General features: G+C 32.5%; 1 protein-coding gene across 15 annotated transcripts in view; it reads left to right on the top strand.

Moving 5' to 3' along the window:
• Positions 1 to 26,752, top strand: part of LOC132726843 (dedicator of cytokinesis protein 3-like) — a 146,569-nt gene that overhangs the window by 59,136 nt on the left and 60,681 nt on the right. For 7 of the 15 annotated variants that reach the window (XM_060712222.1, XM_060712220.1, XM_060712223.1 and 4 more), the window contains 17 exons: positions 3,227 to 3,351; positions 3,733 to 3,831; positions 4,577 to 4,640; positions 6,167 to 6,279; positions 7,266 to 7,443; positions 7,863 to 7,966; positions 10,175 to 10,264; positions 10,510 to 10,610; positions 11,276 to 11,363; positions 11,896 to 11,951; positions 12,540 to 12,654; positions 13,654 to 13,846; positions 15,086 to 15,213; positions 17,384 to 17,416; positions 22,000 to 22,098; positions 23,537 to 23,749; positions 26,291 to 26,503. In XM_060712222.1, coding sequence (XP_060568205.1) covers positions 3,227 to 3,351; positions 3,733 to 3,831; positions 4,577 to 4,640; positions 6,167 to 6,279; positions 7,266 to 7,443; positions 7,863 to 7,966; positions 10,175 to 10,264; positions 10,510 to 10,610; positions 11,276 to 11,363; positions 11,896 to 11,951; positions 12,540 to 12,654; positions 13,654 to 13,846; positions 15,086 to 15,213; positions 17,384 to 17,416; positions 22,000 to 22,098; positions 23,537 to 23,749; positions 26,291 to 26,503 — 2,012 coding nt within the window. The remainder of the gene's footprint in view (positions 1 to 3,226; positions 3,352 to 3,732; positions 3,832 to 4,576; positions 4,641 to 6,166; positions 6,280 to 7,265; positions 7,444 to 7,862; positions 7,967 to 10,174; positions 10,265 to 10,509; positions 10,611 to 11,275; positions 11,364 to 11,895; positions 11,952 to 12,539; positions 12,655 to 13,653; positions 13,847 to 15,085; positions 15,214 to 17,383; positions 17,417 to 21,999; positions 22,099 to 23,536; positions 23,750 to 26,290; positions 26,504 to 26,752) is intronic. The other 8 variants (XM_060712233.1, XM_060712231.1, XM_060712235.1 and 5 more) reach the window with 6 other exon arrangements.

Below are 26,752 nucleotides of genomic sequence, written 5' to 3'. Positions count from 1 at the left end.
GGTTATGATGTTAGAACTCAAATTTAGCCACAGTTATGATATTATAACTAAAATTTAGCCTAGGGTATGATAAAGCGCAAATTTAGCCAAAGTTAGATATTTGCATTAAGCTTTACTATTATGATTTTTGGCCAAGGTTAGGATCGCACTTGTCTTTTCAAACACACATTCTTTAAAAAAAAAAAAAAAAAGCTGCTGATTGAAATGTTAGATTTTTTTTATATTTTTTTTGTGCGAAGAAATATTGTTGAATTTAGAGATAGCTAGCTGTACAAAGCGACTAATATCTATTACTTGATTGTTCGAATGAATAAAGGAAGAAATGTGTTTCAATTAAGAGGTCGAAATAATATTTGTTGTTTTTTTTATACATGTACAAGTGTACTTTGTACTATATAGGGGTTGGGTTTTCATATTCAGCTTATGTTGGTATTTTATAAGAAAAGAAGTTAACATCTAATATACATGTATATATCAAATAGCTTTCATTTCATTATTTTTTTGGCTTTTGATATAAATTTGTTGTTGTTTTTTAATTTTATATCTTGTGTTTCATGAATAAAGAATATATATTTGGCAGAGGTTATTTTTAAGTTTAAGTTTAAGTTAGATGTTTTTTAGCAGCAGAAGTTTTTCTAGTGGCAGTTTTCACATTGTTCATATGTTCATGTTTTGTTTCATATTTAAAAAATCTGTGTTAGTTTTTAAATTGTTTCCATTTCTATAAGACAAAAACCACTTTGTACTTTATTGTTACAATTTAATCCAAACAATTTTCACAGCAAGTTTAAATTTTCCTTCTTTGCCGTTGTAAAAAGTTAACTAATTTTTTTAATAAGAGGCCTTATATCTTAAATCCAGGTACAGACTTGTAATTTCTGATAAAGGTAGCAAAATATGGTTTTTTTTACTTTCATAGAAACCACTAAATCACTATAATTGTAAATGCTAAGTAATCAAAGCTAGCTCTACTATCTGCCAATTAGTAACCTTTTAGAGTCTGTAATGGTACTTAAAAAATTAAAAGTGAAAATATTAAAAAAATTTAGGTTTAATGGGCCTTTAAATTAAAAAAGTTTGTTCTTTAAAGGTCCAATTGAATGATGGCCAGAAATCACTTCTTTAAAACATGTCTTTAAATAACAAAATAAAAGCTGCTGTTTATAATGTAAGCAAATATTCATTTTTTAAAATAGTTATTGAGATGCAAAAGGTTATATTACTTGATTGTAATGAATAAAGGAAGAAATGTGTTCAATTATGAGCAAATCTAATTTTGTTTATATTATACAAATTAGCAAAAGCTTGGGTTTAAAACTTCCTTTACTTCGGTTATAAGGAGAGTTTAACCACTCTCTTCATGGAGATTTTTGCTCCTTTGATAGAGAATTTTTTTTTTTTTAGAGAATTATATCTCCATGTTCAGAATAATGTTACTATTTTGCAAAAGGTTATTTTACGTTTACACTTAGAGTTTTATACCCAACAGAAGTTTTTAACTTTTCACTTTTTACAGAGCATTTTGTTTCTACTTTAAAAAAACACATACCTGTATAGAAGTTTGCTACCTTCCTGATAGGACAAAAACTCACTTGTATTTCATTTTACATTTAATAAAAATTTTCAACCTAACCTTTAAATTTGTTTTTCATTGTAAAAGTATAATTTTTTTAAATGAAATGGCCTTATACCTTAAAATGGTACACTGTAATTCTATAAGGGTAGCCAAAAATTTTTTTAATATACTTCAAGAAACCCCAATCACTGAAATTTGAAATGCTAAGATCACAGGACTAGCTACACTTTCTTATAAAATTAGCAAACCTTTTATCCAATGTCAAAATTATCACAGAGACTCATGAAATATTTCATTTTCTTCAGAAAACAATGTAGTGTTACTTTTTTAATTAGTTTTTATACTTAAAAATACCCCACTTTCATCCAATCACCTCATGTATAAATTGACTCATACGGTTTTCCCTGCACTTTTTTTCAGCCAATCGCTGGCGGTGTTACAATGCGTTACCCTGACCTGTACAGGAGAGTTTTACTCCCTCCCTGTACAGGAGAATTGTACTACCTCCCTGTACAGAGGAGTTTTACTACCTCCCTGTACAGAAGAGTTTTACTACCTCCCTGTACAGAAGAGTTTTACTACCTCCCTGTACAGGAGAGTTTTACTCCCTCCCTGAACAGGAGAGTTTTACTTCCTCCCTGTACAGGAGAATTGAACTACCTCCCTGTACAGAAGAGTTTTACTACCTCTCTGTACAGAAGAGTTTTACTTCCTCCCTGTACAGAAGAGTTTTACTACCTCCCTGAACAGGAGAGTTTTACTTCCTCCCTGTACAGGAGAATTGTACTACCTCCCTGTACAGAAGAGTTTTACTACCTCCCTGTACAAAGGAGTTTTACTACCTCCCTGTACAGAGGAGTTTTACTACCTCCCTGTACAAAGGAGTTTTACTACCTCCCTGTACAGAAGAGTTTTACTACCTCCCTGTACAGGAGAGTTTTACTACCTCCCTGTACAGGAGAATTGTACTACCTCCCTGTACAGAGGAGTTTTACTCCCTCCCTGTACAGGAGAATTGTACTACCTCCCTGTACAGAGGAGTTTTACTACCTCCCCGTATAGAAGAGTTTTACTACCTCCCTGTACAGGAGAGTTTTACTACCTCCCTGTACAAAGGAGTTTTACTACCTTCCATGTACAGAGGAGTTTTACTACCTCCCTGTACAAAGGAGTTTTTACTACCTCCCTGTACAGAGGAGTTTTTACTACCTCCCTGTACAGGAGAGTTTTACTACCTCCCTGTACAGAAGAGTTTTACTACCTCCCTGTACAGAGGAGTTTTACTACCTCCCTGTACAGGAGAGTTTTACTACCTCCCTGTACAGAAGAGTTTTACTACCTCCCTGTACAGGAGAGTTTTACTACCTCCCTGTACAGAAGAGTTTTACTACCTCCCTGTACAGGAGAGTTTCACTACCTCCCTGTACAGAGGAGTTTTACTACCTCCCTGTACAGAAGAGTTTTACTACCTCCCTGTACAGAAGAGTTTTACTAACTCCCTGTACAGGAGAATTTTACTACCTCCCTGTACAGAAGAGTTTTACTACCTCCCTGTACAGAAGAGTTTTACTACCTCCCTGTACAGGATGGTAGTTGCCAATGTTTGTTCACACCTGGTCTTCTGATGCTTTACTTTTTCTATTTGTGCAGGTGAAGTCCGCAATGACCTTTATGTGACTTTGAAATCTGCAGAGTTGGATAGGGGGAGTAAAAAGTCTCAGAAAAATGTCGAGGTCAAGATTACAGTACTAAATGAGGCTGGGAAATTGATAGAGGTATACTTAATATTGTTCTAGATTTGTTTTTCCAAATTGGACATGATTGAACATTGCTTTTTCTTATTTGAGGCTTTAATACTTGACCTTGTAAATTTTTTTAAAATAATCTTTTTTTAGCTTCCTGTTTTAGATCTGTTCATAATCAATTTTAGCAATATCATATTTAAAGCTTAAAAGTTAGTCAGCTAACAGTAATGAACCTGGTTAGGCTGCACTGAAGTTCAGGCTGGCCTGGCTCTATACTGGTGGCCAAATCCAGTCATTTTCAGTTCTACCAGGGTAAGTGTTAAATGTTATGTACTGTGCAAAAAAATGTAACTGTATGGTAATGTTTTTCTTTATTATGAAACTGTATGGTAGTGTTTTTGTTTATTACAGAATTGTATAACATATGGTTGTGGAGAACCACCAGCTTCAGAATATCATTCTTCTGTTCATTACCATAGCAACAAGCCAGAATGGAATGAAACCATCAGGGTATGTAACCTGGATTAATATAAAACTGTCATACGTGATTGTTGACATGATAATGATGGGGTGTATGGGGGACAGTCTTAGCTGTAGTAGCTGAGGTATCAGGGATGACATTTGGAACTGTTGCCGAGGGACAAAGTTTTGATTGTTCCACAAACATCCATGAAATAACTGTTTTATTACCTGATGCTTTGCAATCAAACTATAATATACATGTATATTACAAAAACGTACTAATAACATTTTTACAACTGCTTTAATTGTAAACTGTTAGCAACTGAATCCTATGGACGTTTGATATTCTAAAAACCACTACCTTACATTAAGCTGAGCAACGTTCGATAACTGAATATTGGCAGACGGCATAAACGAAAATACCCAATGACAATGGTGGCACAGTTTTAAATGTTGGCTGGTCAACAGTTCATTTCATTACTTCGCATGCACAGGATTTCAGTGGTTCAATTAAACAGTTGTAAATAAGGAATAAGTATATATAGAAGGCATTAGTTAATTAAATTAAATGATATATAGTAATTAATTTACAAAAAATGCCTATTGCTCTGCCTGTTTATCCATAACAATGCAAAATGTCTTAAATGGACTTGTCCATATTACAATCTGGACAAAACCATTCTCAGTGTAAAGGAAAGTTCTAAATATGTATTATGTGGTAAGGGTTAAGAAAGATTTTGGAAATACATATAAGTGATGTGATATATTATTGTTGCTGTCATTATTTTTTCAGATCTCTGTTCCCATAGATATTTTCCCAGGATCTCATCTCTGTTTTGAACTCTTCCATTGTTCCGGTAAGCTGTTAAAATACCTGTATATAGAGTAGAAATATCTGTTATATGTTGCGGTTCAGATCGGAATATCTGCCCTGACGGGACGCGCTCATTGGCAACCCTCATTACTGCCCATGGGCAGGTTCCCGAGGGACAGTTATTCTGAACCAAATGGCAAATTGTACCATATTTCATCATATTTTAAGGACGTTTTCTGGAGTTTTCATATAGACATATAGGAAAAATAAAAACTGTTCAATAGAATTTCTTTAAACTTGGCATGTTGTTAGAATATGATAAAAGAAACATTTTAAACGAAAAAAAATTGGGGTCACCGTTCTTTTTTTCGAGTTATCTGCCCCTGAGTTGGACTTTTTCTTTAAATTCAAGGGCAGATAATTTACAATGAAAGGAAACAAAACAATTTTTTTTCTTATTTTCATGAAGCTTACCTTCGTTTTAGTCGATAGGCAAAATTTCAAGAATGAATTTAGAGTAGATAGTTTTTTCCCACTTCATATTTTAACCTGTGCATTTTTTTCTTAAAAAATGGCCTATTTTTTAAAAATTTAAAGTATATTTATTTTCATTGAATTTTTTTTACAGAAATGAAATAAGGAATTGCATGTTATTATGTATTGTACTAAACAATAAAAAGAAAAACATAATTCAGAAGTTAAAACAAGAATTCATTTAAGTATGTATAAGTTATCTGCCCTTGAAATGACCTCAAATAAGTAGAAAATTCTGATTCAGGGGCAGATAACTCAAAAACGAGAACGATGACCCCAAATTTTTTTTCGCTTAAAATGTTTCTGTTATCATATTCTAACAACATGCCAAGTTTAAAGAAATTCTATTGAACAGTTTTAATTTTGCCTATATGTCTATATGAAAACTCCCGAAAACATCCTTAAATTCTTTACCTTAATAAAACAATTTTTTCATGGAAATTTATGTTATGACACCTGTAAATATTTTCTTGCAACAGCATATGAAATTACAACTTCATTTATAGCAGCAAAATTACGTCATCCTAAGCATGCCATTGTATAGCATGCGACTCGTCTGGCACCCATAATTATTTCAGATGAAATTTCAGGCATTGGTAAAAACAACAGAATCACCAGTCTGATATGCAAGAATGAGTTAAATAAGCAATACTAAGTCCAGCTTAGTTACTGTATTAAATTTATTTAGATTGAGTAAAATACAGAGTATACTTGAATATCAGACAGAATATTTTAAGGTTTAAAATGGTGCTAGAAAAACTCATCGTGCATGCTAGTCAGTTTCAGGAAAAACAGACTCTTAATTGAAAACAGAGTAAAAACAGACTCTAAAGTAAAAACAGACTCCAAAATACATGTATCAGGTATTTAAAGTTGCAAAAAGTGGTGTTTTGCAATCAAATATAGATTGTGTTTAACACCTTTAATTGTGTATTTCGTCACCTTAGTGCAATAACTGATTAACTGCTTTTAAATTTAAAAGGACTTATTCCATTATTGCACTGAGGCATCAATTTTTTTGTCATTTGCTTACAGTGTCAAACACCCAAAAAGAAAACAGATATCCGTACGGTTTTGCGTTTGTCCGAGTAACAAATGAAGCTCAAATTGTGATCAAAGATGATCAGCATGAACTCTGTGTTTATAAGGTCAGTGAATGTTGGATAATTAATTTTAACTGCTATTTCTTTGATTTGATATCAATTGATATTGTATAGAAATATTTGCCTTATGAATAATTATTCTTGCTAATCATGTCGGTTAAGTATCACTATTCTTGATAGTAAATGTCAATGAAAGAACTTTTTCATCTTGAAATGTAATCAGTACTCTTCTTGTAAATTTTGGTCTGTTTCATAACACTTTATGTCAATGAAAAGATCACAGCATTTGTAATTTATGTCAGTCAAAGGATCATAGCATTTGTGATTTATGTCAGTCAAAGGATCATAGCATTTGTGATTTATGTCAGTCAAATGATAATTTCCCTTTGTAATTTATGCTGGTCAAAGATTTCTCTTTGCAATTTATGTCAGTCAAAAAGACATTTCTTTTTGTGATTAATGTCAGTCAAATGATATTTTCCCATTGTAATTTATGCTGGTCAAAGATTTCTCTTTGCAATTTATGTCAGTCAAAAAGACATTTCTTTTTGTGATTTATGTCAGTCAAAGAATCATTCCTCTTTGTGATTTTTGTCAGTCAAAGAATCATAGCTTTTGTGATTTATGTCAGTTAAAGAATCATTTCTTGTTGTGATGTATGTCAGTCAAAGAATCTCTAAGATTTATATCAGTCAAAGAATAATTTTTTTTATGTTTTATATCCGTCAAAGAATCATTTTTCTTTATGATTTATGTCAGTCAAAGATTCATTTCTCTTTGTGATTTATGTCAGTCAAAGAATAATTTTTCTTTGTGATTTATGTCAGTCAAGGAATCATTTGTCTTTATGATTTATGTCAGTCAAAGAATCATAGTATTTGTGAAAGAATCATAGCATTTGTGATTAATATATCAGTTAAATAATCATTTCTCTTTATGATTTATGTCAAAGAATCATTTTTCTTTATGATTTATATCATTCAAAGATTCATTTCTCATGTGATATATGTCAAAGATTCTTGTATTTATAGTGTGATGAGAAACACCCGGTGAACAAGCAGCAGTATTTCCAATTACCATTCCTTCTAGATGATCTCAACGACCCACACAAGATACCACACATTCCAAACAAACTTATGTTCAAAGCCAATGAGCGCGAATCTCTAACCATCTCCACCCTGTTGTGTTCCGGAAAATTCACCCAAAATGGTGGGCATTGAAAATATGTCACATTTATTTTTGTTCATTTTTTTTTCGGTCTATGTAAAATATAACAAATGTCTTTTTTTTTCATGAGTTAAGTATTCATATAATTTACCTAAGATCTTTTGTTTGATCTATATTCTACAATCGGTCCAATCTTAAGCAGATACCAATTTATCTGGGTCACAATAGCCAATTAGTTCCTGTTTCATATGCAGGTACGCACATATATTCTGTTTAGAAAAACAGAGTAATAGCTCTTTGTACATTATTATGTTAATAAAAGCAAAGTTTATGAATATACATGTATAATGTTAAGAAAAAGCAGAGTTGTAGCTCTTTGTGCATAAGGAAAGTTTAAATATAGCAATTTATTTTAGTAATTGTATGAATTTATTCAATGTTTTGAATATTCCCAATTTTAGGTGATCTACTAGGAATATTGAATTGGAAAGGAGAACAGTTTTCCGGAAAGCTGGCAGAAAATCTTGACAAGTTAATCAGGATGCAGGGCGAGGAAATCGTAAAAGTACGTATAATTCATTATGATCACAATGTTATGTTATCAAGTTATGCTGTAAGATTAGCCATTGAAAAACGAAACTTGCGTTTTTAGCTCGACTTTTCTATGAAAAGGGGAGCTATCCTACTCGCCCCGGCGTCGTCGTTGGCGTCACACCTTGGTTAAGTTTTTCGTACCACCCCACTTTATTTCAGAAGTATTACAAGTATGGCTTTGAAACTTACCATACTTGTTCACCATCATAACCTCCATCTACAGACAAGAGTACATAACTCTGTCAAGGTTTTTGACAGAATTATGGCCCTTTTTTGACTTAGAAAGTGTATTGAGCTTGGTTAAGTTTTTTGTACCACCTCACTTTATTTCAAAACCATTGGAGGTATTGCTTTGAAACTGACCATACTTGTTTACCATCACGACCTTCATCAACAGACAAGAGGACATAACTCTGTCAAGGTTTTTTGACAGAATTATGCCCCTTTTTGACTTAGAAAATACATTGAATATGGGTAAAATCCACTTATTGCCTTAACCCTTTGAGATATTGCTTTGAAACTTTTAATGCTATTTCACATCATTACCCCCATCTGTACGCAAGAGAAGGTAACTCTGTCAAGGATTTGTTTTAAAAATTAAGGCCTTTTATCGACTTAGAATCTTGGTTAAGTTTTTAGTACCAGTCCACTTTTTGACTGAACTGTTTGAGATATTAATTTGAAAGTTGGAATACTTGTTTACAATCATGATTCCCAAACATGTCCAGGAGAAGGTAATTCTGTCAAAGATTTTATTTGAATTATGGCCCTTAACTGTCAATGTTTTGTATTATATATTAAATATCTTAATGCTCATGGCCATTGTTCACTTTAAAAATACAGAGATTCTTGTATTGCCTTTTACTGCAAAAACTTTTTTTATTGGCAAGCAATAAAAAAGTCGAGCGCGCTGTCTTACGGACAGCTCTTGTTACCTTAGTTGTATGATTGTAGTTGTATGACTCTGGTTGTTTGAATTTACACATCAAATGTATCAATAATTCTTGGTAAAGAATATATAGGGTAATAATCAGGACTTTCATTTTGCTTTGACACAACAAGAAAGTTGACTTATCAAAGTTTGGCACATAGGTCTACTGTAATTGATATTACTCTACTTATTATGCAATTTCTTGCACGCCCTAACTTTTGGAAAGGCCTATTGATTTGCTTGTTTCTGTCTTACTGTCAGACTGTCCTGTCCTCGTCCGGCTCTCATCACGTGGATAGACAAAGCAATGGAATGTTGGGTCACCCTTGTACTATGGATACATTTCTAGTCAGTGTCCCTGAAATGCTATTCTGTCGGTCATACAGTATATATGTTTATCGGTGCAGGGGTTTAATAAAGCCATTTAATTAAAACGATACTACACTTGTGTAATAACACTTTGAAATGACGACATTTGCATTATGTACTAACAAGCTAAACTAATACATTAACTGTAGGGGTGTAACAATACAGCAAAAACTGTATTGCAATATATTGCCATTTTGCTGAAGCGTATTGCAATATATTGCAATACGTATTGTTTGTATATGTTTTGATGTAAAGATGGAGTAACATTTATATATTATTATTATATGTATATATTTTTAGTAGAAACTTAATAAAAATGTAAGGAATAAATAGAAAGTAAAGTGTAACACAATTTGATAAACAAAACTAGTCGCGTGTGACCTTTCACATCTGGGCCGCTTATGTAAATTATGCGGCCGCTTATTGACTTTTAAGTGTACTAGTTGTCGGATACTTTTATCTTACGTTGGCGCCAAAAAAATTAGTCAATTAAAGATTTTATGTGAAATTTGTACAAAATTAGAAGGCAATTAATTGAAAATTATGATTTTTATAAAATACCGGTTTTCCAAAAATCGTACCGTGGTACGAAATTTATTTTTTCATATTGCAATATATCGGTATACCGGTAAACCGTTACACCCTTAATTAACTGTAGACGTGCCGGTGATAAATGGCTGTTTTTAAACTGCAAACCATTCTCATTTTTAGAAATATGATAAATAGTATATTATATTTGTGTAGATTCAATACTAATCAATACTAAAATCATTGAACTGGTTGAATGAAACAATATTATGCTCGTCAAAGGCCCGTATAATATAATTTTATGAAATCGTCACACATTTAACATCCTGTATTATATGTGTACACTTTCAGTTTCTTCATGACATTATGGATGCGCTGTTTGAAATGTTGATGGACGACATACAGTTTAAAAAGTATTCAAACAAAATATTCCAGTGTATGGTAAGTTGATTCCTTGAAAATCTCATTTAAATACTGTAAATTCAATTAATTTTGTTGGCAAGAAATTTCGGGGTTTTGTCAGAAAGAACATTTTTGTGTGTTATTAAATTTGTGGACTGTCTATTTTTCAATAAGGTAAAATGTAAAAAAATGTGATTCAAAATAATAATTTTACAATTGACCTTTTGTGTTTTTTCTTTTGTGTTTTTTTGTATAAAGCTAAAAATATATGCTGTATTTTTCAGGTAAATATATTTACACTGATACACCATGTACGGTTTGAAACGTTTAAACCTGTTCTAGAAAACTACATAGCTGATACATTCTCCGCAACACTTGTACATAAGTAAGTTTGATTTACTTTTACAACAAATTTTAACATCTTCACATTAGAAAATAATTCTAGTAAAGGGAAAAATATGTAGTGGTCCACAACTCTTGTACATAAGCAAGTTTGATTTACTTTTAAAATATATTTCCCCACTTCATGCTAGAACGTAATTCTAGCCAGGGTCTTTCAAATTTGAAAGACCCTGTTCTAGCAAAGAAAGGTTGACATACATAAGTAAGTTTTACTTAGGGTGTCCATAATTATAAAACATATGTGACTGACAGTGTTATTATTTCAAGTCATTATACCTTCACTCAACATAATTTGAATATATGTATCATTGCACATTCAACTACTTAGGCTGAGTGAGGGGGGGAGGGCATATAGATAAACCCTTGTTGATCGGTTCTCCTGTCTTGCTTTTACATTCTCTATCTAAAGACTGACAAAACAGTGGGGGCATCTGTGTCAAATTGACCGAATTCTAGTTGTTGATGATTTTATAAACCATAAGGACAAATTTTACAAGATGCAATGCAAATTCTGATCTATTTTATTTGTTATTTACTTGTTTTTTGTTTGTTTTTTATTTGATTGTTTGAAGGTTTTTTTTGTGTTAAATTTATTTCTAGACAAATGACATTTTTCAAAGATACATTTGTATATGTTTTCAATAACAGACCCCTTTGTGATTGTTTTGCTGAACTGATTGATACTGCGTGTAAAGACGTACGGAAAACCAACACTCAACTTATACAGTGCTTCCAGGTATGTTAGAATATATTTTAACCATTACTCAACTTTATTTGAATAATCAATATGTCCTGTGTAGATTGTTTTGTTGGAGAATGAATCATGGAAAAGATCAGACTACAGTTCAATCTCTACATAGCTGCCCTCTGTTGAGCAATAACCTCTTTACAAAGGTCATTTAGACTTCACAATTAAGTTAACCTCTCTGGAGCAACACCTCTATACGCAGCAAACACAATTTGTCACTTTAGTACAGTAATGGGTTAATTCATTTTAGATTATGATAGAAGTTAACATGTTTTTGCGCTTAGGTCTTTGAGGTCTTCCACCTCCAGTAAAGCTTGAAAATCACCATATGATCTTGAAAGTATCAGTGTAACTCATACCCAACTCACTTCTAAAACAGAATTTTTATAAAGTCAAACATTTAAAGTGGTCTTTGGATATCACTAAAGAGGTCTTTGGATATCACATAATTAAGTGTTTTAACTGAGCAATTTTACATTATACCTAGGTAATATAAAAAGTAATTTTCTTTGTTGCCTAGGTGATGGACTATATATTTAGATTTGTTGTACAATCACGTACATTGCAAAGGAAGGAGTAAGTAAATTTTAATTTCTTTATATTTATTAAAAAATTTGTGATAATTCTATCTTAAATCTAGAAATATGTTAGAATAAAAATTTTAATGTCTTGCCTGCTTATTAAGGATTAAGAATGATTTAAAAAATGAGGAAATGCAACAAACATGTAGTGTAAAAGAAGAGTTAGCAAAAGTTTTGCAAATTTTACTTTGTCAATTAAAGACTTCACACATATTCCTCAATTTGTATACAAATGGTTCATTTTATGTAATTGACTACCCATTTAACTCAATATGAAGAACATTGTATTTGTAATTGAGATCCTCAAGCAGGAATTTCTCCATAACAATTGATCTCAAACATTGAGTCTATAGTCTCTCACTGCTTTATAAGAAACTATGTGAAATAAGTAGTCAGTCACTTGTGGAGAAAATTGCTAATTACAGGTTAGTTATCCAGGAAAACCAGTTAGGTGGACCAGCCATGGCAATATGACAAAAAAGATGTTGAAATCGGTGTAAGTCAGACAATTTGAAATAAAATGTTCAATTTGCTATAAAACATAATCATGATGATACTGATTTATTGCTTTATGAATTTCCAGCGTATATAGCCGAGGGTCAGGGGATGCTGCTGAATTCAGGGAAAATATTCACAATGTGTTTGTTAGTATGGGAACTTTACTGAAAGCCACTTCAAACAATCTCAAAGGATACCAGGTACTGTTTTTAACCTCCATTTGACCTTCATCTTAACCTTCAAGGTCAAATTTTCAAAATTAATTTAGTTTTTCCATATTTCCAGGTGTTTTCTTTTATTGCTTTTGTGCTTAACTTATAGTTTGTTCATGTCTGAAGTAAACTGGTATGATCCAGTGTAAGATTTTATCTAAAATTTTGACTTGTGGCTCGGATGAGGATGTTTCAGTAGTTTAAAGGTCAAGGTCATTATAGGTCCAAAATGTTGCCAGAATGCATATAAGTATTGCCCCTTGCACAGGTATTTTGCCTTATACTCGACAATCTTTGAATTTGCATGTCTCATGCAAAAATTTGAGACTTTAATGTTTAGTGAGAAAAAAACTTATTTGAAATAGTAACAGTAACCTCAGCAGAAATGTTAAGTTAAATGAAAAATATTTATAATCAAATCTGTGTTAAAGACCCCCTCCAAATAATGATCACCCTGAGAAATAAAGCTTTTTCCACATAGAGACTGCCTGTCTGTAAAGACCATATTTGATCTTTCTCTTGTTCACTGTATATACAGTAAGACCCTACTAATAAGACTGCTTGTTGTATATAGAAAAATGGTCTTTTGTTACCAGTTAATAAAGAAACACCAATGTGTAAAGATAATCCGATATATTTTACATCAACCATAACTTGTTCTGAAGTCCTTGCCGCAGCTTCACAATAAGTGTTGACATGCGTGATTTTACAATTAACTTAAACTAGGTATGATCTGATTAATTGGGTGGGGTCTAAATATATGCAAAAATGTGAATTGGTCGGAAGAAAGTGGTTGTATTATGTGATGAAGGGGTGGTCTGAATTTTGTAAGGAAAGACCATTGAAATAAGAAGAAAAAAAGTTTTCTTTGAAAGATTGGTCGTTAAAGCTGATTGGTCATGAAAACTGGGTCGTTGTAAGGCGGGCCCTACTGTAGTTAGTTATATATTATATGAAGTATCTTGTTTTTATTTCACCACTCATAAGGTTGAGCTGCTGCACCATTTGCACCTTGTATATTCACCATTGATGGAAACACTGCCTGATAAAGACATGGCCCAGTTTCTACAACGGACGCTTGAACATATGCCGGATGTGACCGATGTCCCTGAAGACATCACGAGAGCTAAGATAGAACTTCTACAGAGAACCATAGCCACTAAACTCTTCTGTTCTGATGGTGGGTAGATTGTATATTCTTAAACCATTAGGTAGATTGTATATTCTAACACCATTAGGTAGATTGTATATTCAAACACCATTAGGTAGATTGTATATTCTAACACCATCAGGTAGATTGTATATTCTAAAACCATAGGTAGATTGTATATTCTAACACCATTAGGTAGATTGTATATTCTAACACCATTAGGTAGATTGTATATTCTAACACCATTTGGTAGATTGTATTTTCTAAAACCATAGGTAGATTGTATATTCTAACACCATTAGGTAGATTGTATATTCTAACACCATCAGGTAGATTGTATATTCTAACACCATTAGGTAGATTGTATATTGTAACACCATTAAGTAGATTGTATATTCTAACACCATTAGGTAGATTGTATATTCTAACACCATTAGGTAGATTGTATATTCTAACACCATTAGGTAGATTGTATATTCTAACACTATTAGGTAGATTGTATATTCTAACACCATTAGGTAGATTGTATATTCTTAAACCATTAGGTAGATTGTATATTCTAACACCATTAGGTAGATTGTATATTCTAACACCATTAGGTAGATTGTATATTCTAAAACCATAGGTAGATTGTATTTTCTAACACCATTAGGTAGATTGTATATTCTAACACCATTTGGTAGATTGTATATTCTAAAACCATAGGTAGATTGTATTTTCTAACACCTTTGAAGATTTTCCTATAGAGAGACAACAGGCTAGAAATGTGACTTATTTCACAATGTACTCACCTTTCCTTCTTCCTTCTGAGAACAATAAACATTTAAAAAATGTTGCATATCGACAGCTTAGTGTGAAAGGGTCTTAACTCCTTCTTTATTTCATATGAGTTATGACCCTTTCGCACCAAGCCCTCGTTATGTTTCATTTGTGTTTGTATGGATGTTCTATAGGATGTATGAATAATGTTGGTTCGTCAGTGGCCTTTTGTATCACATTTTAGTTCAAGTTATACATACAGTTGTTCTTATATGACATGAACTGTATTTTAATGCTTCATACATTATTGAAATACAAAAAAATGCACAACCTTGACCCTTAATTAAATGAATTTGACCTTGAAGGCCAAATTTTAAATATTCAAAATTTTTTACCCTTTGCTATTTTTAGCAGATTATTGAAGGGTGTATTTTGTGTTATGACAACATTGTTATTGTTTGTTATTGTTGTAAAATCATGTTGTTGTTGTTTTTTTGTTCTATACAACAGAATCTCGAGCTTTGTTGTTACCGTTCTGCCTGAAGGAGGTGAAGAAATGTTACGAGCATAAAATACTGATGAGAGTCGCCACGGATCTTCTCTCCGATGTCATGGACTGTGTCTTCAAAATGAAACAGGTACTCTTTTTTTCATATATAAATTATTAAATTTGTCCTATTTAAATAATTCAAACCAACATTTTGTTTCAGCAGTTACTTTACTTTCATGAAAAGACTTGATCACTTGGTGAATACTTTAAAGTGTACAGTTTTCAAGAGTTGTTTTGAAGCCATTACTTTTTCGATCTTTCCTAAATTTTCAAAATTAAAGCCAGAAGACTTTGGTGTATTTATAGCATTACAGAAATTCCACATTTAGAAAAAACAAAATCTAGTTGACATTGTGTATTTCTACCACTTTATTGCATATTTTGACCTAAAACACTTTGAAAACATAATTGTTTATTTCACACTTCACTTTTAGCAAATCTGCAGTGCTCTCTCTCTCTATATAAATATAATATTATGATTGTTGTTGTACTAAAACACTTTGCTTTTCAAATCTATATCAAACTACTGAGAACTCTTTGGTCAGGTTGGTAAAGGCCCCTGATTTCAGATTACTTGTCCCTCATCAATGCCAGATCAAATTCTCATGGAACCAAAAAAATTCCATGTGACAAAGCTATCCAGCTAGTTTATTGAACATGTTGTTCTACTAAGTGCCTGCTTGATCTTTAAGCCTTGTCGTCCAGGAAAGATAGAAAGTTGCTATATGACCTTTACAGTATCTCTGGGACTTTAAAATCTAAGGCAAAACAAACAAAACAAAACATGATGCATAATGTAAAGTCATTGAAGTTTGTTAGTACATGTATAGAATTATTGTATGGCAAAATTAATTTAAATGAGCTGTGTCATGACAAAACCAACATAATGGGTTTGCGACCAGCATGGATCCAGACCAGCCTGCGCATCCGCGCAGTCTGATCAGGATCCATGCTGTTCGCTATCAGTTTCTGTACTTCTTATAGAGTTTGTAAGCGAACAGCATGAATCCTGATCAGACTGTGCGGATGCGCAGGCTGGTCTGGATCCATGCTGGTCGCAAACCCATTATGTTGGTTTTGTCGTGACACGGCTCATATGTCCACATTTAATTTTACCATTAATCATAATAATTTCATCATAAACATGAATGATTTACTGGATACATCTAACTGTATGAACATCTGAACTGCTTATATGCTTATATGTTTGTATGTTGCTTTGATGTTTATGAGCTGAACTTTTGATATTTTTATATTGTGAGCCTAGCCCTTAACCTGCTATTTTTCCAAAAGGTAAAATGTAAATAATGTAATGCAAAATAATCTTACAGAAGATGAAATAAAATTGGTTGGATTTTAAATTTGTGGATTGCCTTATCCTCAGAAACCATGAAAGTTAGTGCCCTACAATTAATAATGATTTTGCAGTAATTTCTTATAATATGAAGATGAAAATTTGAAGTTAAGTCAGCCAACAGTATAGATCCTGGTCAGACTGCATGGATGTGCAGGCTGGCCTGGCATTATACTGGTTGCCAAGGCTTATCACCTTGAGTTCTAGCAGATTAAGGGTGCGAAATGCTTAGCAACTATTTATGTCTTAGTACTAGTGTAGAATACAGTTTAAAGAGGAAAGTGAAATATTGTCATGACTCTGAGGACATTTAGAATAAGTTATGACCATGTTGCCTTGAACTTGAACCTTCAGTTTCCAGGACACTGTTGTCTTAGGTTAAGTTAGGTCACCTTCGAGCAAGGGGAAATTTCTCTGTGACAAATGACCTCGGACATCGAGACTAATAAGTCTTATGGTCATTTGTGTCCCACTTCTGATTCAAAAATCATGCAACCTCAGTATTTGGTCACTTGTGGAGAAATTATTTGGTATTTATCTAGGAATGCCCAGTAAGGGGAACTGACCTCCGAGATTTGCCAAAACACAAGATAAAATTTGCATTAAAAATAACCAGGCAAGCAAACAAAAAAGGCAAACAAACAAAGCTATTTGTGTCTGTAATACACAAAGGGGCTGCTTCTATCGGTCTCTCTCTTCCAATAAAGCTCTCCCAGAAAGTCACTTTATGAATTTATTACTGTGCAAATGACTTCAACCTCTTGAGTAAATAGTCTAAAGTTGAAACATAAGTGTAATATTCTGTTGTTGCTTTGAATAGCTTGAGACTTGTAATGATGTTGATTTGTTAGTATTAGATGTTTACATATATTTTATATATTGATGTTTTATATTCCCTGTGCAGGCTTATGAAAAAACACGCTTAATTGATGTTGGGGTATGTTTATATTACACAGTAACCCTGTTGTGCTTTATAACCAAGATTATTTGCCATGTTGTTGTTGTATTGCAGGTCAATAGCTGGTCATATTCTGAATGATTTTGTCGGCTGATTTTTGCCAGTGAAATCTAACATGATTATTATATATATTATTATTATCAAATGTAAACTGTAAATTACTCGCCCACACTTTCCACCACCCTTAACACCCTGTGTACCCAGTATGCTGTATTAAAGTAAGCGTTAACATATGTGCATTTTGGTCAGACTCGTCGCTGTTTGCCAGCTCAATATAATAAGTTGGACATTTAAATCCTTCCAATTTTTGACGTTAATGGACTGAATTCAAATCGGGTCAAGTGACCAAGTCTATCATACAAATTTAGTGGAGAAATGCAGGAATATGATCAGCTGTGACCTAGATATTGTTGGGTGTAAAAAAAATTCCTGAATTAAGCTTTTCTTTACCTTAATCCCAGTTCCTGGTTTGAGTTGATTTGCTAATCTGGAGTTTTTAGCTCGACTATTCGAAGAATATGAGAGCTATTGTAGTCGCCCCGGCGTCAGCGTCAGCGTCCGCTTAGGCGTCTGCGTTGGTTAAAGTTTTTTGTAAAGTCAAATATCTCAATTATTACTTGAGATATTCAATTGAAACTTACAATACTTATTTATAGTAACAAGGTACATCAGATTGACAAGTTGGATAACTCTGCCTACAATATTGACAGAATTATGCCCCTTTTTAACTTAGAAATTTTGGTTAAAGTTTTTTGTAAAGTCAAATATCTCAATTATTGCTTGAGATATTCAATTGAAACTTACAATACTTATTTATAGTAACAAGGTACATCAGATTGACAAGTTGGATAACTCTGCCTACAATATTGACAGAATTATGCCCCTTTTTAACTTAGATATTTTGGTTAAAGTTTTTTGTAAAGTCAAATATCTCAATTATTGCTTGAGATATTCAATTGAAACTTACAATACTTATTTATAGTAACAAGGTACATTAGATTGACAAGTTGGATAACTCTGCCTACAATATTGAAAGAATAATGCCCCTTTGGAACTTAGAAATTTTGGTTAAAGTTATTTTGTAAAGGCAAATATCTCAATTATTGCTTGAGATATTCAATTAAAATTTAAAATACTTTTTTATAGTTACAATGTACATCAGTTTGCAAAATTGCATAACTCTGCCTGCAATATTTGCAGAATTATTTGCCCCTTTTCAAAGATATTTATTGAAACTTTACACATGCACTTAGGGTCATAATAGGAGGGTCATAATTGTATGTCACTGACCAAGTTCCATAACTCTATCCTGCATTAAGGCTGATTCATATCCCCTTTTCTACTTAGTCTCTTGGTTAATGTTTACATGTAAGTTTTACATATCTCAATAACTATTAAAGATATTTATTTAAAACTTCACATATGCATTTAAGGCCATAATTGTAGGTCACTGACAAAGATCCATAATTCTATCTTGCATTTAGGCTGATTTTTCTCCCCTTTTTCAACTTAGAAATTCATGGAAAAGTTTTGCTTGTAAGCTGTTATCTCAATAACTACTGAAGGGGTTGTGCCTTTTTTGGGACAATTTTTTGCATTCATAATAATAAAGCAGTGATTTACTTGATAAAACATCTTAATAACAAGCCTTTGTATCTTTTCTGTCAAATTTATGTATTCATAGGTAATTAGTATTATTATACTATATGAAATAAAACACCCTTGTGACATTACCTTCCGAATAGTCAAGCCAATACTGTATAATTAGACTGTCTCTAAGGCCTTTAACATGAATTTATAAGAAAAATTAGCCCTTTTGTGAACTTAAAAAATTTAACATCAAGGCTCTTTTCAATCAAGCACTTAGAATAGTCGAGCGTGCTGTCCTACCGACAGCTCTATTTGTTGTATTTAATAACCAAGTTATGTCCCTTGATAACCCAGGTATTTCCCAAGTTATGTTCCTTCATATAATGGTTTTAGCTTCATGCACATTGCTGCGTATGTTCCACTGTTAAAACCTACTTTATTTTTTTATGCAGGAAGTTAAAGTAAAACATTCTTTGTTTGATAGAAATAAAATGACTTTAATTAACTTTTAAATAGTCATTTTTCTACTCTTATGCATTTACATGTTATTGTATGTACATGTACTTTATTATTTTAAGAAATTGTATACATTTTCAGCATAATTTCATAAAAATGTATGCATTTCTTATTATGAAATTTCTGTTATAAGATTTTCTGTAAATGTGAGTGCATAATCTTTGCTAGATAAAAGCCACATGTAGAAAACCTGTCAATTAAACCTGCTTAATTTCTTTCCCATAAGAACAAATTTAGTATTGCTTCTTTAGAAGAAACCACCTGCCTAGAAACACCACCCTTTATGTAAGACTGGTCTTGAAAGATAGATCAAGATATGGTTATTGTCCCCCGCCTTTTCGAAGAAAAAAGGGGGATATAGAAATAGGCACCGTCCGTCCGTCTGTCTGTCCGCTGAAACATTTTAGGTATATGAGCTAACTAACAGTACACTGGGACAAAAGAGAACAAAGGACTTCATTCCGTAAATAATAGTTAGCTCATAAGGAAACAATAGTTAGCCCACAAGGAAACAAAAGAAAAGAACAATAGAAATAGCTCATAAACCTGAAAAATTGGTACGTCCGTCCGTCCGTCTGTCCGGACATACCAAAATTTGATGTTTATGAGGCAAATAAGCTCATAAACACCACCTGGACCGACATCCATAAGCAAAATAAGCTCATAAAAACAAAAAATAGCTCTTAATTTTAAATTTTATGAGTTTATGTTCTTTATTTAACTACGGAATGAAGCTCATAATAATCAAATGTTGGTCAACATTTTGGCTTTAGGGGCTATTTTCTTTGTTATTTTCTTTGTTTTCTTAAGGGCTACTAGCCCCTAAACCCTTTGATCACGGAATGAACCTATTGTATCTTTTGTTCTCTTTACTGTTATATAGCCCCTAAACCAAAAATGTTTGCATGTCAGTCAGTCAAAGTTTTACATGATAAATTTTTAAATTCCATGTTTCATTTTATTTCTTTAATAAATTTATTGTTGCATTTGCACATCTAGCATTAATCATAAGTTTGGACTGAAAGTCCTGAGATCCATACCTCAATCTTTTGAAATAGCTCTATTTTATGCTTTGTATAAAAAATCCCTGAGGCGGGGGACGTTGGTAACTCTGTTACAAATTCTTGTTTGTATTGTACTGCACTTTTGAAATATGGGTTTTTATTTTGATAATTAATACTGTATGTTATGTAGAAATATTAAATACAATCATGTCTTGCGTTAATTTACAAAGATATACCGCTGTTTTTATATTCACTGTTGTGTTGCCTATGTAACTTGAGTTAATAAAAAATTAATTAATTAAAAATGTTCTGTTCTGTTCATTTAACAACATAATGATCATAAAAACTATTTATGCATATGGTTATGTAACCTGTTAATGTAAAAATTTATATAACTCTGCACAATTTTTTTTCTTTAATTAAAATATAAATTCAATGCATAATCTAGCAACTGCAGTGCATGTATCTAAAGATTATCTTCTGTGAAGATAATATGTTTATTTTATTGTTTTAACATTGCATTTCATATACCTTATTATACAAATGTTATTGTACTTCAGAATATCAAATACAAGTAACATAACATTGTTCTCAATGTACATGTACTTACGTACTTTAAAATGGTGAGGTTGTCAAAATTATGTGAATGACATTGCTGTAAAGTTAAGGCTGCAGTTTTAATTCTATATAATATTATGTAAGTTTGTAATAGCATACTGCACATAATATGTAACGTCAACTTTCATTGGTCAAATATTATGTCTGAAATGTATTATTCATATACATGACTTAAAACCACTTGCCCTTCAATGCTCTGGGTTGGAATCCCAACAGGGACGTTGAATTCTTTCATTTGTGAAAAATATCCAACTTGCTAATGGAACAATGGTGATTCTACTCAGGTGCCCACACATGCTTGAAATAATGCACAGAAGTAATCCTATAAAGTCATAAATATGACCTATACTTTGTTGGTAAAACCAAAAAAAAAAGCTTTAAGTTATTTATATTTTTCTGTAAAGTAAAACTTAATTCATTATAAAGTCTGTTGTTGTGCTAAATAGCTGTGTATAAAAGTTTGTATGCTATTGGCCAATTTATATATTGTTTTGCTCCAATCAAATGTTTTATTTACAAACTGATTTCAATCTCAGGTTCTTTTAACCCTTACCCTGCTGGTACCAAAAGTGATTGACCTTTAACACCAGGATAGAGCCAGGCGAGCCTGCTTAGCCAGGCTCAATATTGTCGGCTGATCACCTTCAAAAAAATTTTGTTTTATAATGGACAATTTCAAATATTGAAGATGGGCAAATCCATTACAAAAATTCAGCAGATTAAGGGTGAACCTTATAATGGTTGTTTATGTAAATAAGCAATTCTGATAATATTTATGCGTGAATATAAATTAAAACATGTTTAACCTTTTGTTGTTGTTGTTGTGCATTTCAGACGGTCAGTATTAAAGAGGACATACAACATATCATTCAGACAATATTTGATGTTGTCATGGAAACCATTCTTCACCTGAGAGACACGTTTGCAACAAAGGTAGGTTAACATAACAAAGTTAACAACATTTTAGTAGGTTGCTTGGTTATGGAAGCTCTTTTTTTTCGGTTTTCGGTTATATTTTACTTATTTAGAGTATGTTATTACAAATTTCGAAATGTTTTTAGGGTGATGTAGCCTTGAATTAAAAGTACAGCACAATGTAGAAAATACATTAGGTTTTTTAGGTAAAAAATTTCGCTTTGAAATAAAATAGCATACTGGTTGGGGACCACCAAAACCCGACAACCACCAAACCCGGACGGTCCCGAAAATGCTTAATTTAGTATTTTCTTTGTTCAGTGGTTGTCAGTCACTTTTTTATCAACAATAAGTGCATGTTTCTTTTATAATTAAGTTAATAAATTTATTGCGACCTCCGTAAATGGTAATATTTTAATGTCAATTTCAAGAATGTTGACGTTGAAATTTTGGGATCAAGAAAGCAATGCCTGACCTCATATACCAGCTATAATCATTTGCAGAGTGAATAATAGAATATCCAAAACTTCAGCATTTGTTGCTGACATATTGTATATCATGTAACAAATCAAAAATCAACACACTTAAGCTTTTATCTGAATTAAATCACATCATGTACATATCTGTCCGGACACATGGTACTGTAGTGTAGACAATTTAGGTAATTTTGATACCCTCATTGTCGAGCCTCAGATATAAGTGTCAATACAATCAGAAATAAACAAACTAGTTTGTTAGTTAAAAGAAGAACCTATCTAAACTGTGTCATTTTTTTTGGTCTCTAGGTTAAAAATTATGAAATTTGTACGGAAAAATGTTCAAGATGGTCCCCGACCAGTATATATTCATTATCAGTAAAAATCATTTGATTTTTTTATACGCCTGCAAAAATTTCAGCTTATACCAGTAATGCTTATAATGTTAACCATAATGAGACAATTTGCAGAGCACAGGTTTGACCATTCTTAGGTCAAGGTCACACTTAGTCATTTTGTTTATATTTTAAAATTTTGTTTCTGCTCTATATCTTTTGAACCGACAGAAAGAAATTAAAAATTTTTGTCCGAAATATCTATATAATGAGACAGTGTGGAGAACACAGGTTCAGGTTCCTAAGATCAAAATTGGCCCGGCCCTGGTGATTACCGGTACATTGAAAGGCATATTTTTGAAGGTTATTTGACTGCCAAGATGCCCCAATTAGAAATTCTGCATAAAAAAGTTTTATTATACCCCCGTACGCAAAGGTTGAAGGGAGTTATACTTGCTTCAGCTAGTCCTCTTGTCATTGTGTCTGCAAAATTCATACCATTTGTACAAAGTGGTGTACAGGAGTGACCTTGCCAGACTGTGGCAGTTCTAAATTTGATTGCAATTTGACCTGGAATGAATTTACATTTGAAAAACTGATAAATTTTGAAGAAAATACTTGTACGAATGCTTCAATATTTACAAGGATTCATTTGACGATGAATCAGAAGCTTCTGTTTACAAACGATCCATTAAAAGACAACGTAAGCCACCAGCCAGGAGTAAAACGCACACTGGATTCACCATGAAAAATGAGGCAGGCTTGAATAGGAAACAAAGCCCAGGGCTTGATGCATTGGTATTAACATTACTTACTGTGAATGAAGGGAATGAGAAACCACCGAAATCCCCCAAATCCGTATGTGAAAAATGTTGAATAATATATATTCAGCATAGCATGGAGTGATTGACTATGCACACATCTTCGCAAAAACTGATACATTATACAGACTTTCTTTGACAATAGTTCTATTTATAATATACATGTAGATACATGAAATTGTATTTCTGCCTGAAAGCCAATAGCATCGTTTCATCTTGGACATAGTTTGACACCTATTTTGTAGCATGGATTGAGTTTGAACTTTCATAAATAACAGTTATATAGCATTGAATGACCTTGAGATCAAGGTCAGGGGGTCAAGGATTAATCTTGGTCTCCTTGACAATAGTTCTATAGCATGGATGGACCTAGCATTTCTTTCAGCATGGATTTACCTAAGACTCAATTTCATATAAGTTCTTATTTAAGAGATCTTGCATTGTCTTTTACAACTGTTATGAAGCATGTATTGACCTTTGTCTTTAATAGAAAACTCTTCTTTGGGATAGATTGACCATGGATTCTATTGACAAAAGTTCTAAAGATAGATTTACCTTGGATTTCCCTTATTGACAGCAATTTTGTAGCATAGATTTGGTGTAAGACTTCTAGGTAACAGGTCTGATTCAGCAACAGCTTTTTTGGACCCCCTTTGACATTATCTCTTTAAGATTATTGACCATAGCTTATTTTCAGCAAGAGTTTTGTAACATGGATTGACCTTGGAATTTGTTTGACAACTGTTTCGTAATATGGGTTGACCTTGTATTTTGTTTGACAACTATTAAAACATGAATTGACCTTGGACTTTGATATCTGTTCCAAAGCATGGATTGACACTCAATACTCTGACAGTTCTTTAGCATTGGTTGACCTTGCACCTTCTTTGACATCAGCTTAAAAGCTTGACATTTTGTCTAAACTTTTCTCATAATATTCCTATTGAAAGGATTTATTAATCAGATTTTGTAATGTTTGTATAGCCACACCTATCAGGCTTCATATGTTGGATGCTTTTATTGAATAAAAGAATAATCCCCTAGGTGGTTGCCAATATTGGGTAGAGCCCTATTGTTTGTGAGGTCAATAGGTCATGGTTTAAGGTTTTGCTTACCTTCAATAGCTCAAAGCTTTAAGATTGAATTGGCTGGATGTGCCTTGTAAAAAAAATTATAAGTATTTCTGGTAAATAGATCAAAGGTCATGGTCACATTGAATTTGAAAATCCTATCCTCTGAATAATACAAGTATCTACAGTTTTTAAACTTGAAGTGATGGTTTCCGTGTTAAGTAGAAGACTCGTATTGTTTTCGAGGTCAGTTTAACACCATTTAAGGTCATGGTCACCTTGAAGCTGAAAATGTTTATGTACAGTAACACAAGTGTACCTTTTGAACCACAACTGTAAGACGGCATACCATGGGTGCCCTTATTGAGTAGAAGATTCCAATTGATTTTGGGCTCTGTAGGTGAAAAGTTGAGATTGAGATCAGAGTCACCTATAATTAAGAAAACCTTAACCACATACTAGGTGAAAGGTCAAGGTCAGAGTCACCTCTATCTAATCTACCATGTAGTAGGAGAAAGGTGAAGATCAGAGTTACCTATAATTAAGAAAACCTTAACCACATACTAGGTGAAAGGTCAAAGTCAGAGGTCAAATTCTTACCAATCTACCAATAAATAGAAAAAAAGGTCAAGGTCAGGGTCAGTTTATATTTTCAAACTACATGTATCTCATTATCTCATTTTAGGCCTTTGACCTATATAGAATCATTGCATTAATTGAAAAGCTTTGGTAGCCATAACGTCAGTCTGCATTATGTCTTGGCCATTAGTTCATATATTGGTGCACTGTAATAACACAGAGGTAAAATGGTTGTCCTGACATCTCTTGATTAAGTAGACTTGGGTAGAAATTGAAGAAAAATGAATAAAGCAAAGTGTTGTTCTTTTTTCAATACTTCATGTTTCAGATCTGGTTTTCTCAATAAATATCTTGGTATTCTTCAATTTGTGTAAAAAGACTTTTTGTCTCTTTATTTACTACACCAGAATAGAAGTACAATGTATATGCCATTATTATGTATGATTGTGTAATGATATGCTGTGTATGAGAGTGTATTGCAGTGATATGTTGAAAACTATGTACACATTACGTATATAATTTTTTTTAAGATATATACATGTATATATATTTGTATAGGCATGGAATATTTATTTGAAAGATACTTTAAGAGACTTTTACTTTATTTTGGAAAAAAAAAAGATCTTACAGTGAAGAAAATTTTAAAGTGTTGTAAAAAAATCTTAGGTAAACTACTAAAGTAATTTTCAGACTAGGAATATAATTAAGAAACCTCTATCTTTATTTTTGTTTATTTTTTAAGTACATCATGTATACAGTATTTACAAACTGTTTTTGTTGTTTTGATTTTTAAATCTCTGAATAAATTTCAATATTATTTTATAGAAGATGTTATTTCAACTTAAACAATGTTGTTCTGAAAAACAACTTGTTTACAACTCTTGTTTGTAGTATCGATGTTTAAAAATATCGAAATTTTCAAATCACAGCCTCGGAGAAAAATATCCGACTCGAGTCAGAATAGGAGTACAGTATCGTTAGTAGAATGGATGAAAAGTCGTGGAAATATGAAGGAGCCTGAACCTGACGTTAACGAAGAGAAACAGCAGGCACGGTTATCATACGACGGTACCTTTGATAGGCGGGAAAACCGGAAATCTGATGTCGACATTACGATATCAGTAGAGAGACCGATCGAATGTGTATGTGGCAAAACTTTGAGAATTTAAGCATGCCATCGGAATTTTTCTTTGTCACGGAATGTTGTCTGATGCGAATTGTACATGTTGATTTCCAAATGATACACCATTCTTTTTTACCCCTTTACATGTGTACGCTTAATTGACATGATATGTATAAATTGCATGTACCTAATTATCATCGGCCCACCCAAATACACAGATTGTTTGATTTAAAGTGCTACGGGAAACCTGTTGCAATGTGTATTTATG

This window comes from Ruditapes philippinarum, unplaced genomic scaffold (genome assembly GCF_026571515.1).
Source record: "Ruditapes philippinarum isolate M1 unplaced genomic scaffold, ASM2657151v2 ctg651_1_1_1_1, whole genome shotgun sequence".
Lineage (NCBI taxonomy): Eukaryota > Metazoa > Mollusca > Bivalvia > Venerida > Veneridae > Ruditapes > Ruditapes philippinarum.
The sequence above is the reverse complement of the archived record's forward strand: the minus strand, read 5'-3'. Positions and strand labels throughout refer to the sequence as shown.